Source organism: Acipenser ruthenus, chromosome 14 (assembly GCF_902713425.1).
Source record: "Acipenser ruthenus chromosome 14, fAciRut3.2 maternal haplotype, whole genome shotgun sequence".
Classification (NCBI taxonomy): domain Eukaryota; kingdom Metazoa; phylum Chordata; class Actinopteri; order Acipenseriformes; family Acipenseridae; genus Acipenser; species Acipenser ruthenus.
Window position 1 is genome coordinate 23,736,992 of NC_081202.1, and position 15,687 is coordinate 23,752,678.

The 15,687-nt window shown below is 38.3% G+C and overlaps 1 protein-coding gene across 1 annotated transcript in view; it reads right to left on the reverse strand.

Annotated features, from left to right (window-relative positions):
* Window positions 1-15,687, reverse strand: part of LOC117419457 (inositol 1,4,5-trisphosphate receptor type 2-like) — a 120,950-nt gene that overhangs the window by 6,181 nt on the left and 99,082 nt on the right. The window contains exons 53-54 of the mRNA XM_034032209.3: window positions 11,119-11,284; window positions 10,611-10,771 (exon numbers count right to left, since the gene is read on the reverse strand). Of these exons, the coding sequence (XP_033888100.1) occupies window positions 10,611-10,771; window positions 11,119-11,284 (327 nt within the window). The remainder of the gene's footprint in view (window positions 1-10,610; window positions 10,772-11,118; window positions 11,285-15,687) is intronic.

Consider the following 15,687-nt stretch of genomic DNA (forward strand, 5'->3'; position numbering starts at 1 on the left):
CAGCACACCAGATTCTATTTTCTGATCCTCAAACAGTAAGGAAAAAAAATCAATGTTTGTACAAAAGATCCCAACAATTAGTCTTTCAGAGATTTCCCTATCTACAGGTCTCACAAAACAGACAGGCACAGACACAGACATTTGTCGTGTGGGTACCATTTACTTAAGGTTGCTGCTGAGTTTTAAAAAAAGTTCAAAATCCTAAAACACTGGTGCAAGATGGTGGATATCAGTAATTTAGACTTGGACTTAGAGCACAGTTTGTCTTGTACTGTCTTTATATGTATGGTTTAGTTATATTAAAATATAACGACTGTCTAATGATACTTTAGTCTTATTTTATAAGGGATTTGTTTCTTATGCTGTTTAGTGTGTGAAAGACACTTTATAAAACTGAATTCATAAGTTTTAGTTTGTCTGCCAAATCTCATGACTAATAAAGCACATTCAAACATTTGTTAAAATAAAAGACATGACTGACAAGCAGGGCAAATACAGTAGTTACCCTTGACACAAGTGGCAATACTGTTCCAGCTAAAAAAAACAGGCACTACTGCACGCTAAAATGACAACTTCTGTTTTCAAATTCATTTAGAAGTTGCAGTATACAACGTTATGACATCCTTTGACATGTGATCGGTTTCCATGTTGTACCTCTTTCCTTAGCACAGGAATCTATTAAATGTATGGAAATGGTAGAAAACAATTGCAACAGGTAATGATTGGAAAAATTCTAGTATTAGAGTTGAGGTGAGCAGCAGCAGTATATATTCACACCCACCCCACACTTGGAGGCACATGGTAAGCTAGGTACAGGTTTGAATAAAAACCCTTTGCTGAACCCTCATGTGCAGAAAGGTGAAAAGTAACACTGATTGGCAAAGTGCTGGGAGCTTCAGGCCTGGAGCTGCTGTGGCTCAGTCAGCATGAAAGGGAACTACAAACATAGGTTCTATTTCTGTATCACGAAAGCTTTCTGATCATACAGTAGAACAGCACCATTAGATTTTGCTGCTGAAGCTGCTGCCAGGGCAAGCAAAAGCAAGGTGTGCAGTGGGGGTGGACCAGTGCATTAATATTCTTAACATTTCTTGCAGCAAAGGTCTTCAGAATGAATAGAGAACACACTGTTAGAGAAAGAAGATTAGGATGGGGCTCAACCCTTACTCTCTGTATTGACACAAGGTGAAATTGAATCCTACGATGAAACCAGATCCCTAATAAGGTTAATGGGATACAACTGCCCTTTTACCTTTTAAGTTGCATCTTATTATGGAGTGATTAATGTATGCACATTCTGTACCTTTTGCTCACACAGAAGATTCTGGTAGATCCATCTTGCAGCCAGCACAGGCTCTTGCTAACACTAAGCACAGTTAACACAGTACGGAGTACAGATATTATCATTCTTGAGGCCACTGTGGACGGAGCTAAGTTTGACCTCAGTGTCGAAACCATGAGCAATATGAACAAACCCGTCATTACACATTCATTACTGGTGTAAGTTCTATCAGCCAAGCATCTCCCTCCATTACCTATAACTGAACTGATTATGTGCTTATTATGCAGATTAAAAGAGAAAGCAGCATTAACAGATGCTGTTAGATCCTAGGAGAGAAGAATAGCTCCCAAAAGCCCAATGTCTGTACTGCATGCAAATGTCCCAATCTAGCACAAATCGGATATTAAGCTATATGTATGCACATCAGATCCTGTGTGTTTCAGTGCAGAAAGCTAACATTCAGTGTTTCTATTAGAGATGTGGGGGGTCTGAAATTAGATTAAACATAACAGTCACATTTAATAATTTAACTTCACTAGATGTGAAAACAGGACTAGCACAGCTTTTCTAATGTGTAATCAAAGGGGACATATTTTGTTTCCCATTTTTTCCAGAGCCCTTAATTGACAGTCCTAAACAAAACATAAACAACCAATCACATAACCCTCTCACACACACACACACAAATACAACACACAGTCCAGTGGCCACCTCCCCTATGGCAAGCCAAATTATCATTTCGAGAGATCTCAAATTGCATTTTAAGATATCTTGAAATAGTTAAAGATATCTCTAAATCATTTCGCGATATCTCAAATTGAATTAGATATCTTTAATTGTGCAGTTAAGATATCTAAAATTCATTTTAGGATATCTGTAAATCAATTATAGATATCTAAAAATGAAATAACGATATCTCAAATTGATTTACAGATAACTTTAAATGCTATGGAAACCATGTGGATTTTGCTAGCATGGTACGCCAAACTGAGGGTTTTAAATATATCTCTAAATCATTTGAAGATATCTCTAAATGACTTCCTGTTCATTTAAAGATCTCTCTAAATTATTTGAAGATTTTTTGAAAAAACTTCCTATTCATTTAGAGATATCTTTAAATCATTTTAAGATATCTTGAAATAACTTCCTTTCCATTTAGAGATATCTCTAAATCATTTAGAGATATCTCTAAATAACTTCCTTTCCATTTAGAGATATCTCTAAATGATTTGAAGATATCTCCAAATGAACAGGAAGTTATTTCAAGATATCTTAAAATGATTTAAAAGATATCTCTAGGGTTGACAACTTTCCATTTTTTCAAAACCTTCCACTGCATTTTAGATATGTCATTTAAAGCTCCACTTAGAGATATCTGTAAATCAATGTAAGATATCTCTAAATGTATTTTAGCTATCTTCAAATGATTGAGTGACATCTTTAAATATTTGAAGATATCTTCAAATATTTAGAGCTATCTAGAAATTATCTGGAGATATCTCAAAATGATAAATCGGCTTGCCATACCTCCCCTACTCGCACTGCAGTTCTGACAGAGCTCTCAGCTATCAGCCTCGCGTGCAGCAACACAACACAACACAACACAACACAACACAACACAACACAACACAGGCGGTCACCTTTAAAATATCTTGTTTTTAACCGAGGATTTGCATATCACAGGAAATTAGAAGTGAGTAAACTCTGTTTCCCTTATATGAGAAGTGGGTAAACGTTATATTGCCCTGTCTACCTACACCAGCACGATACTTACTGTCTGTTTGTTTGTTTTGGCCAACATGCACTTTTCTTTTGTGGTTTGTGTAGCGTTGTTTTGTTTAAATCTTATATTTGTTTTGAATAAAGCACTGAGCGCCGTAGTTTCACCCGCCATTACTGCCTGTCTGTGTCTTACGACCACCACCAAAGCCAACCTGTTCACAGGCCCAAATTAAAAATGACTTGTGAAATATATAAATTACCAAAATGTAAACACCTAAATAAAAAGCTACCTAAAAAACTAAAAAGAAAAAGTAGCTTGGAATACTCATGTTGACAATATCATAGCCTCTTTACAAAAAGCATCCAAATGGAAACCCAAAAGTGAAATGCGTTGGTGGAACAACCAGTTTATTTTTTTTAAAGACTTTTTTTTTAAGTCAATTCCACCCTCCAGCGTGTTAAATACCCTGATCCAGAATAGATTAAAAACCACGCACAAGACAGTGCTCTTTTATAGCAGCTAAAAGCAGCCACTTGAGATGGGTTATGTAATCCTCCTTCGATTACTGCTCAGCTGCTGCGCCTCAACAATATTCGTGATAATTAGGCATGCATAATAGGTTTTAGTGGGCTTGCTCTCACACCGAGGCCGATAGCTTTAATGACTCAGCAGCTGAAACTCTGTAAAGTAGACTTATGTAAAACTGCTATTGCCATGCAGGCAACCTCCTACATTGGGTGGGCAGAAACCCATTACCAGGCCTACACAGACCTTTTTCCATAGTGAACCAGGGCTTCGGTGACAAAAAAGGTTTTCCTTTAAATAATAAGGGTTATGCAAGTACTGTAGTAATGATTTTGACCGTGGAATGCAATGTAGCAGCAGTATGTTGTCAGGTTGTAACAAATACACCTTTACTAAGCACCAAACAAGTGAACACGCACATTATACTGGGGTAGAACAGAAAATAAATCCGACACAAAAAAAGTTGCAAAAGCATAGTATCATTAATATTCATTTGTTTTGTTTTTGTATATATTTTTTTTGTAAATGTGAATGCTAGATTGTCTTTGACCACTAAAAGCACCAAATTGAAGTAAGTTAGATACATGCGAGTTAAAGGGACCTAGAATTTTTTGGATTTCCAAAATTTAGAGAAAATGCAGAAATGTACTGGCAAGTGTGTCCTCAGAACTATTCAAGCTGACCTATAAACCTTTTCAAGGCAAGAAACATCCACGCAAAGACATGAGCTTGTTGCTCAATTTATTAATTACTGTTATGGACTTTTAATGTTACACTACAGACTGGTTTCACAGACCCTGATTATCAGTCATGGATAACCTTACCTAAGTTGACATTATGTAGTCCAAGATGAGTGATAATCGGGATTTTTGAAACCAGTTGTAAGATAAATTTAAATAGAGGCTTCTATGAGCCAGGCCATACTGTGGAAAATATTCAAGATAAATTAGTGTTTAAAATTGTTTTTAACTGACTGAAAAAAAAAAAAAAAAATATATATATATATATATATATATATATATATATATATATATATATATATATATATGGCTAACCAATATGAGAACCAGATTAATTTTCCACCTACACAAGACCTCAGATCTCGCATGTGTACCGAGCTTCTGCTTTGAATAAAGACATCAGGCAAACAGATCAGCCTAATTAAACACCTACTTTCCAAAAATCCCCTGCTTGCACCAAAGAAAACGAACATTTGGTCAGGCGTCATGTGAAGCTCACTCTTGTTCTCTTGCAGTAGACATTAGTTGCTGTAAATGAATCACAGGTTATCTGTGAACAAGGCCTCTATTGTCAGCAGCCCAAGGTGTGCAAGTTCAGAGGAACTTTAAAAAAAACATGTGGTTTATTACATTTACATGCTGTATATGGCTGATTATTGATTTCTGGGAAAAAAGTTAAAAGTTAGCTTATGCAATGCCTTGCCACACCTCAGCTTCTAATACTTTATATCCCTTAATGTAAAAATATGTTATGACAATTCATAGTGGCAGTTGCTTTTTATTGATTACAATTAAATGTGAAATTACACCTCTTTCTTAACCCTTTCTTTATACTGAGACAATATCTCATCAAGGGAGCTGATATTGAACACTAAAGTTCATGTGCAGTGGTTTGGATTTTTTGGTAAACTAAATTAAGAGCACAGACCTTTCAAGTGATGAGTTAGCAACCAAATTTCAAAGATGCTGTTTTCCTACAGCAGCACAGAACAGCCATCTCTTATCACAGTGTACTGTAGTATTTGTCTCCAAATCCCATTTTATTATGTTTGCAGATTCACGAACGTTTAGTATTTCTTGTCACTAATAACAAGTTAACTGCCCCGCATTACAATCAGCCTTTTCAGACTGAGAAAACATCAAGGTGTTTGTTGGACGTCATCAATTAATGTTGTTCCACCATCACATTAACAATGCATCAGCAGGTTATTACCATCTGGAAGGAGACCAGCAGTCTAACGCATGCCATATGACTAGTCAGCCACTTTCAATATCTTTGCGCAAACACTTTGGCAGTGGCCATGCAACAACAACAACAACAAAAAGCAACCATTTCCACATTCCCTATACTGTAGTTAGCAGAGTCCTTGTTCATTTAGTCTTACCACTGCTGAGTGCTGACTGATTTGTTATTGCTTAAAAATACACTCTGTAGGTTGCAGATGATATGGTATTAATTTATTCTGTACAGCTTAACTAGAGTAGAGGTATTTTTTCTCAATGAACGGAGGACTGTATTCAATGTATTTATACTATGGTACATACAGCACAATGCATACTGCCTTTGAAGTGTGTGGGTTCACAAATCCCATCTTGTTCTCTTAAGCAGCTAATATGAATGATTACCTTAACATCAATAGTGATAACAACTTTCTAGAATAACTAGCACTTAGTATTTCAAAATAACATTACATATGAGAGAACAATGCTGTAAGACAGACATTTTAGCTTGTCTATTTTTTGCAATTAATCTTTAATCTATTAAAACACCTATAAGATATTATCACTAGTCACCTTAACATTGTGATCATTTTTTGTCTCTTTTTTATTTTAACTGGGGGTCTGCTGATCTTATAAGTACCATGCTGTAGTTTTAGAAAGTTTAGACTTCCTGTGGAAAAGGTACATTTCCACTGTTCATTCTCATGAAGCCAGCCTCCCTCTGGTAGACCATGTGATTGAGTTTGAGACAGGAAGTTTTTTGGTACTGTATTACTTAAGGGACAGCAAAAATCTGCATAACCCCATGTGGTAAAGACAGAAATCTGTAAATCTCCCTCCCGACCAGAAAGGGCACTGTGTAAGGTTGGCAGTTCACTTCCCCATAGACGGGTCAACTCGACGGTGGGAGGAAACAGGAAGTCGGCCATCTTGGAGGAAGCACGTAGTTGCACATATGTGAAACGATTCCCGTGCGATCAGCTGCGGGACAGGCAACGATTGGATAAACAGGGGCGCCTGGCTGATTGCAGGGAGGAGTTGGGTAGTACAAAGGGGATGCAGCTACTCGAGTATGGCCCCTTGTGCTGATAACGTAACTGACGGCTGGAGCTCTGTTTTGTTTTGTTACGTGTTTGTTTGTAGTGTTTTGCAGAGGAGAATTAAGGAGCCAGGGGCCCTCACATCACAGCACCAGCACTCGCCACGACTCCAGAGTTTGAAGAGCATACTTTCGTGGATTGAGGATAATATTGTGTGTTTTCTTTAGGTCTGCAAGCCTGCCATGTAACCCCCCCCCCCGATACCATCACTGGTAGAGGGGCGGCTCTTTTTATTTATTATTTGTGAATTAAACACGGACATTTTGGGAAAAAGTACTGTCGGACATTCACTTTGTTCACTACACCACTCGCCCCATTCACATGCCAATAAAAAAGAAAAGATCTTCAGTGCAAACATAAGAGGACCATTACTAATTCTAATATGGATTTTAAAGCCTTGGTCATGATGCTTTTAAATCTTCGCTAAATTGTAATATGATCAAAATGGTGGACTTTGGAGATTTGTCTGAAGGGATTTACATAGATTATTGGAGGCTTTATGCCTGCCAAGGTATATTACCATTTAAAATAACCTGTCTCACCTGTTAACCAGAACGACTGAGGAGACAAACTGGACTGACTTCAAGAACAAATTGCAGAACCCCCAGCTGTTTGTGAACTTTCTCTGGAAAGCATATCCAATTATATGAAAATTCATTCTTTCTTTGAAATTTCAAGGAGTAGAGATTAAGCTCAGCTTCGCCTTACATCAAATACCAGAAACAAGGTATTCTGTTATATTTATTTACCACACTGACTGCCCTTGACCCAGAACCCGATGCATACTGTAGCAGCTCCTCGACCTCTCTTCCAAGCTTCCTATTGAATCTCACTCCCCAGCCTCTCTCATGTGGCCTAGATAGCCAGGAGATCATATTCTACAATATGAACTGTCACATGATCTCAAATGTTCTCAGGCAAAAAGAATAAAGTAGACATGTTCACAACTGGCCAAAACATCAATAATAAGCTCTTGTATTTTGAATTTAAAAAGGTTTGAATCATGATATTATAGTTAGGGCACATACAGTAGTAAAGATCTGGTACCTATGGGGCAGCAATCCAGACACTGAACCTACCAAACAACACTGTCCTCAGACCCACTCCATTGCAAGTCTGGGCACAAACAAACAAACACGTGTACACAAGAGATTCACCACTGCAGACACCCGAGACGAGACATGTTATTTCATTTCAGGGATATGTTATTTCATTTCAGGAAATAGCTCAGTGTAAACACTCTCTATTATAGTCACATGTTACAACCGCAAGTGCTGCATTCTAATTCCTTGAAGAGCCACTAGAAAGATACTTCATTTCACCCATGAGAACCAAAATACCACTTTGTAATATCTGATGTACTTCTCTTCAGTAAAAGTTCATTCTGCTCAACAACATTTCCAATTAGATTTTACTGTGGGTGTACACATCTGCCACTTTTTAGTTAAATGAGTGATTTCTGACCTCTCTTTAATTGGTTTCTGCCATTCACCCTTTTCTCTTTTGCATGTGCTTCTCTAGCATGTACTACTGCATAAAAGGCATGCTCAATCAGGTTTTCTTTTTGCCAAAAGAGAATTTGCAAATACGTTGTGCTAATGGATGTGCCTGTTCATACTAATGCCTCATCTATTAGCCAGTTCCAATTCCCAGGGATGCGACAATCTGCATAGAAATGGAGACTCTAGTAAATGTATAACACTTAATGTATATTTGTGCTGTGGGAGGACGCATTTATATACAGGTCAATTAGGGGATAAAACAGACCACTCACTGGGTATTTAAAACATGCCTCTGTAGGTTTTATCTAACTTTAGATTTGAAATAAGAGTTTGTTGTAATAAAATAGTTGCATTAGTTTACAAATTTAAAGCAGAAAAACAAGATTTTAGATATGCTATAGACCCCCCACAAGACATGTTTATTAATAATAATAATAATAATCTCTCTCTGGTTTCAAAGGCAAATAAAATAAAATACCTTGTAATGTGTGTTAAAGACATAACATATTTTTTTTTATTATTAAGTGTTGCTGTCATTAATATATTAAAAGAAAACATGCTTTTGCCAGCACATGGGCACATGTTCTGAGAGAACATACTGGAAAGATTTATAGCCTAAAATGTCTTGCAGTTTGATTTGTTGGCAGCAGAGTTCAGCCTTATTATAAAATTGCCTAAATAGTAAATCTATAAAACAAACTGCGCTCTGCTTAAAAAACTGGCCATCTTATACATATCATTTTTATTTTTTTATTTTTAAACAGACAGACTCCAACGTATATATTTTTTTTTAAAGAAAAAAAATATTTACATTTATTATAATCTGTTTAATTTTTCAAGGGAGTTATTTCAATTTTTTTATTCCATCAGCTTTTACATTGTGTTTTCCCTCAGCACTGTACTTGCATCACTCCTTGCAAGAGAAATCTCATGATACATTAACTAGTTTATTGACCATACGATACCTACCTTTTTTAAAATTACTCTTGGCAAATTAGAACATTGTCATTCTTTTATGTGAAGTGTATGTGTGTGACGCAAACCTCATTTGCCGAAGCAGCCTGTATTTACCCATAAACAGTCAAATGGCCACTACTGATGTACATGCCAATTGTAATATCTATTACCACTGCCAATGTACACATCTATTGAGTCTTATCACTAATACTGAAGCATATGCTAAAAGAACACTTTATAAAGCACCCAACAGAGCACAAAAAACTGCCCACAGTTAAAGACTGACAACGTCAACACAAATTGGTCCCTGCCAAAAGAGCACCTTGTTTGTTCCCTATTGCCTGCTAAATAGTTAAATGATGTTTGTCATTGTGTATTTCAACTAGTCATAAGACTTTCTTACCTGAAGTTGACAAATACATGTACCCCACTCATTTAGCAGAGACAGTTAACTGAAGAATATTTATCAAGAATATAGCTATATATTGAGACTGTATTATTTCTATAGAATACAGAGAGGACTAGCAGTACTTCAACACAGGTGTTGGATATGAGCAATCTTTCATTTTTTTAGGATTGTTGCAGTGTTTAAAAACAACATATACAACCCTTTCCAAATACTGTATCCAGAGACCAGTTAGAAAAACAAACAGGAAATTGCTTTGAAAATGCAGGACAAAAAAATGACAATGGGAGGACTTTGCATAATCTTTAGGAAGTTGAGATAGGCCCCAGGATTTACTCAGCAACTGGAAAAAGCCTGCATTCTGAAGTGTATTACTGCCTTGACAGTAAACGACTTTGGTAATAAAAAAAAAAGGCTTGTGTGCACCTCAGACCATTATCTCTAAAAATAAACTAAAAAAAAAACAAAACACCAACATACCAGCATTCAATCCCCCAGTCCTATTCTGAGCTAAAAGCTATGGTCGGAGAGTGAACCTGTGAGCACCATAGCCTTTCATAATTCCATAGAGCCCTCAACAGAAATGCACGACTATGCTAAATTCTGTATGTGAGGTACGGAACATATCGTTTTTATATAATAAAGAGATTACTTACTTCCTTGTGTAGCCTGTTCTATATTTGCAGTTTGGATTCTGGTTCAATAACAATGGCTAGCAATTGACTTTGCAGAGGATTTACCAGCAGACAGTAAGTTTCCTAAACACGAGATTAAGTTCACTTTTCTATAGCCTGGTTGAAGCAGTTACACTGGGACAATAATCATTTTAAAATTCAGTTTTTATTTATTTATTTCATATAATTGAACCTGGAAGGATCCCTTTGAGAGGAATCGTCTTGGTTTAGAGGGGAGATCAAAGTTACCAAAGTAATAAGAGGGTAATTTGACTCTCATTGAATTTACTGCACTTTTTCATACACATGCTGTTTAATTTATATGTGTAACAAAAGTTTAAACAAACCAGTCATATTCCCAAACATTAAATTAACACACTTTGAAGTCTTTTAGACCCTACCATCCTTTCTAAAAACCTCAAATACACATGTCCATTCCCATGCAAGAGATTTGAGATCATAATAAATATGTAGATTTACCTTTATCATCTGTGCTACATAACTTTCAGGTCCTGTGTATTCAGTTGGGTCTTTTACTTTAACAAGCACTAGGAAGTACAGGTAATGCCACATATTATGTTCGGACTTGATGTGCTCCTCAAAAGAAACAGTCTTGTTGTCAAACTTGTCTCTCTCAAGACCTGCAACAAGAACAGTTAAGTTTAAAAGAAAATGTTTACAGTTTGCTTTATAATATATTATATCATGCAGTAATAAACAATCTTACAGAATGTGTCCTAAGTGAGACAAACACCTGAAACCGTTATTGGTTATTAATTTCTCTATTTGAAATTAAGGTTGAATAAAAGAAAAACGTCATATATAAAATGCAGATAGGGTGCAAAGTGCTGAAATACAGGACATACTTATAAATCAAATAAGTTGAGAGAAAGGAAAATGATAAATTCATCCTAACCATTGTCTAAATTTATAACAAAGTTTATTTTTAGTCTTACTGGCTATACAGAGCAAGGCGTCAGACACTAACCACAGATGAAGCATGTGGTCTTCAGTATTTCTTCTTTCCTTTGCTTCTCACTCCTCAGATCAGCAAAGGTGTCAATGATAACACCAAAGATTAGATTGAGAACAATAATGATCACAATGAAGAAGAACAGGAGGTCATACACAACCCGGGCAGCAAACAGAGGCTCCTGAAACAAAGAGGCAGGGGTCCCATTAGCTTCCTGATTTACCACTGTTGTTGTTGTTTTTTCTGAGAGCGACATTTCATTCTGCTGCTTCACTCATAGCAAGGTGTAACTCAAATCAGTAAAACTTTGTTGTGGATCAAAAAGCTTAGCAAGTCAAACACAAAGTCCAATGACCCTCCACTTTGTTAGGGGGCAGATGCTTTCTGGTTAATTAAACTTCCTGTGAGCTGTTCATTTTATTTTTATTAAGCAATGCAGCTTCATTTACTGTGCATTTATTGAAACTAATTTTATATGTCTGATTACTTTATTGCTGCATTGATTGAATTCATGTGTAAGGACCTTATACATAAAGTCATATGCATTATATTAACAGGCTACAATAAACCAGCATACTAAACAAGTGGGCAAGCATGTAAAAAGGAATCACTTATAATTTAAAACAGCACCCAGATTTATGTGAGGAAAAAATTAGTACTAGCTTTCGTTTTTTGCCAACATAAATCTTGGTGCCGTTTTAAATTAAAACTGATTCATTTGTACATTTGTTTGCAGTGATTGCACTGGGTTTCCTCCTCGGAAACTATTTTAAAATGCAACCAAACATTAGTCACTTTAAAGCCGACATATTGATTAAATACTTTCAATTTTAACCATGAGCTCCAGTTCTACTCAGACATGATTTGCATGTGATATGCCAAAATCGACCACAGCGACAATGGGGGTGCCAGGAAAATAAAAAAGTGTAAAACCTAATACATTAGTCTTTCTAAATTATGTTTAATTGATTAAAACATGTGTATTAACAATATTACTGTATTCAGCTTATTTGTCAGTTTGTCATGATAAAAAAAAATAATAATAAAAAGTTGTGTAATAATGGTATATCCACTTCCCTTGGCTGCACAAAGGCAGCCTGGCTTTGAGTTTTAAACTTTCATTTTAGTTTTACCAAAAACCGACATAACTGGAAGGGACAAGCCTAATAACAACCTAAAATCTGATATCGTTGCACTCTAATTCAAAGTCTTATCTGGTTTGTCATAGAACCTATTGGATTGAGAGGTCCTTTGCTTGTGGATTTACCATTGATGAAAGTTTAAAATAGAAGTATTTTGTTTCACTTCCTGGTGGTGCAGGCTATTCTGGTTGCTTGAAAAGAATTTGTACAGAATAATACAGACTGCTTCCTTGTCACATAGCCCCCTGAGACTCTGAAAGCAATCCTGACAGCTGGCACAAGAAACACTGATCCCTGATAAAAGGACAATAGCAGAGGTGTAACATAGGCAAAAGAAGTGCCTTACATAACAAGATATTTTAAACAGAAAGCTTACAGAACAACCTGCTTTAAAAGTGCTTTCAGATCTGGTTTCCTAAACTTCTTTACAGCGCTAAATTAATAATGGGCCCTGTCTTGTGGAAAGGGAATCTGCGTCGTCAAGGGTAACAAAGGACGCACACGTCATTCTACACTTTCTGAGAAAGCACGAGGCAGAAAAACACACTTTGCCATTTTAAACAGCATTCTGAAGAAAACTAAAATATAAAATATGCTTTGTGTAGAAGTGTAGTATGAACCGCAGATTCTAGTTACAGAATGCCCAGTGAGGGAAAGCTGTACTCTATTAAAAAAAACGCCTTGTGACAGAGATTTCTCCAGTTCTCTTAACAGCTTCAATCTCCCAGTCTTACCAAGAAAAGGCAGTTCAACAAGGAACTATTTTATCTCAAGGGAAGGCAGACAGAGTTTAATGTGATCACTGGCAACACAAATATGAGAAAACATTTTAACTTCCTGTATCCTCAGCAATGTCTGCCACACATTGCAACTTTTGAGTTGTAACAAGATATTATTACACTCAGCTAGTTACAAGCCAGAGAATGACTTCACAACAAGTCATAATAATAGGTTTGCAGGTGAAAGTGCAAACAAACAGGAAGTTACCCAAGATTTGCAAACAGAGTGTTTTTTTTTTTTTTTTTTAACACATTAACAGTGATCGCCAGGATCTGGTGATTTGCGCTCCCCAAAAAGGCCTCTTCACATGTCACTAGTGGGTGTATCAGCAGGTTACACATATGGCTCTATGACGAAACAGCCACTTCATCATCATCATCACCATCACCAGTTTTGAGAGTATAATCTGCAAATGCGTGTAGTATCTGCTTCTGCTCCTGGCTGAACTTGTGTTTCTATTTGAATCGGTGTTGAAATAGGTAAGTGGATTGTAGTTTAATTGTTAGTTAAAATCATTGCCTGCTAAAGGTAACCAGCCTGCACTTAAAAACTAGTAATTAAGTTATGCAAAGTGTGTTGGGTTGTGTTGAATTGTGAGGTTGATGCAAATTTTGTGCAGACCTACAAGATAGTATAAATTGGTAATCAGTGTCTTAGAACGCCAGCTGTTCTAAGCACCAGGCAGTCTAAGGGCCACACGACCAAGGGCAGTCTGAGCTGTGGCAGTCTAAGGGCCACACGACCAAGGGCAGTCTGAGCTGTGGCAGTCTAAGGGCCACACGTCCAAGGGCAGTCTGAGCTGTGGCAGTCCGAGCGAAGACAGGTAGAGCGAGGACCTTTTCCAAATCTCTCCCAGTGGCTACTAGAGGCCTCATTCCAACTCTTAACATTAGCTGTATTTAAGTTACATTACAAAGGTGGTGTTTTAATTAGGTGATCTACTGTTTGTGATTTTTACCAGGTGAGTGGTTAAATTGAATAGAGGTTGATTTGCAATTTGACTGGTTTCCACACAGCGTTTTGTAGTTGTGTGATTCCATTGAAGTGCATTGAAACTATTGTATTGCTTAAGTGTTGTCTTTAGCACAGTTTAGTGTAATAGACAGCTAGCCTATTTGTGCACCAGCATGAGGCGGCAGCCAACCGAACAGCCTCTCTACCAAAGAGCTGAGAGTCTAGCTGTGGGAGTCCTGCGAGGAGAGGATGTTGGAGAAAATACAAACCTAGCAGCGCTCTGGAAGACGTCAACTACTAGAGAGGTCTGTACCCTCCCCCCACCTCTCCTGCTCCCACTACTACTGTACCTATCTGTCTCACCTGTCTTGGTATGACTGTCTCTCATGTCCCTGTTATTCTATCCTCTCACTCCCATTCATCTCTCTGCCGCTGCTTCCCTAACCCCTCTAAGCTCATCCCTCTGCCTCTCCCCCCCTCCCACTCTCTCCCCTCCCGCACTCTCTCTGGAGCCCTCTGAAACTGTCACTCTTCTGTTAACAAAGCAAATTTAATCTCTGCCTTTGCCTCTCTCGATTTCCTTGCTCTCACTGAAACCTGGATCTCTCCTGATAACACGGTAACTCCTGCCGCCCTGTCCTCTCTCCACGTCCTGTCCCATACTCTGCGTCTCACTGGACGGGGAGGTGGGACTGGTCTTCTCCTCTCTCCCTCCTTACTCTATTCTGTCCCCTCTGACCTCTCCTCACTCTCTGTTAACACCTTTGAATTTCATGCTGTCCAACTAACCTCTCCCTGTCAACTCCTGCTAATTGTACTGTACCATCCCCCTGGACCTCTCACTCACTATCTCGATGAACTCTCCTCTCCTCCTTCCCCAACTGTCCTGTTAGGTGATTTCAATATCCATCTCTCCAACCCCACACACTCCTCTCCTTCACTTCTTCAACTTCCCTCTCTCTCCATCCCCTCCTACCCACAAAGTTGGCCGTCAACTGGACCTCACCTTCTCCTGGGCTTGCTGCCCCGCCACCCTCTCTCACCCCTCTGGACCGCTCTAATCACTATTTCATCTCTTTTTCTCTGTCTCTCCCCTCTCTCCATACTCCACCTACCCCCACTTTCACCTCCCACCTTAACCTCCGCTCTCTCTCCCCCTCTGTCCTTGCCTCCACCGTGCTCTCTCACCTTCCTCCTATCGACTCCTTCTCCCAACTCTCTGTAGACTCTGCTACCTCCACCCTCTTCTCCTCCCTCACCTCCTCCCAAGACTCCCTCTGTCCCCTCTCCTCCCCAACCCTGGCTCTCCTCTGTGCTCCGCTCGGCAAGAACCAAACTGCGCTCTGCTGAAAAGAAATGGAAGAGAACCAAACTCTCTGTTGCCCTAGATCTCTACTGCTCCATCCTTTCCTCCTTTTCAGGATCAGTCTTGGGTCCTCTCCTGCTCTCTCTCTACACTCGCTGCCTAGGCCCCCTCATCGCATCCTATGGTTTCTCATACCATTTCTATGCTGATGATGCTCAGATCTTCCTCTTCTTCCCCCCCTCTGACCCCACCATCCCCTCTCGTATCCCTACCTGCCTGTCTGCTATCTCCTCCTGGATGCACTCTCATTACCTCAAACTCAACCTCTCTAAATCTGACCTCCTTTTCTTCCCCTCCTCTTCCTCCTCCTCTGATCTCTCTATCTCCATTCCTCTGGAATGT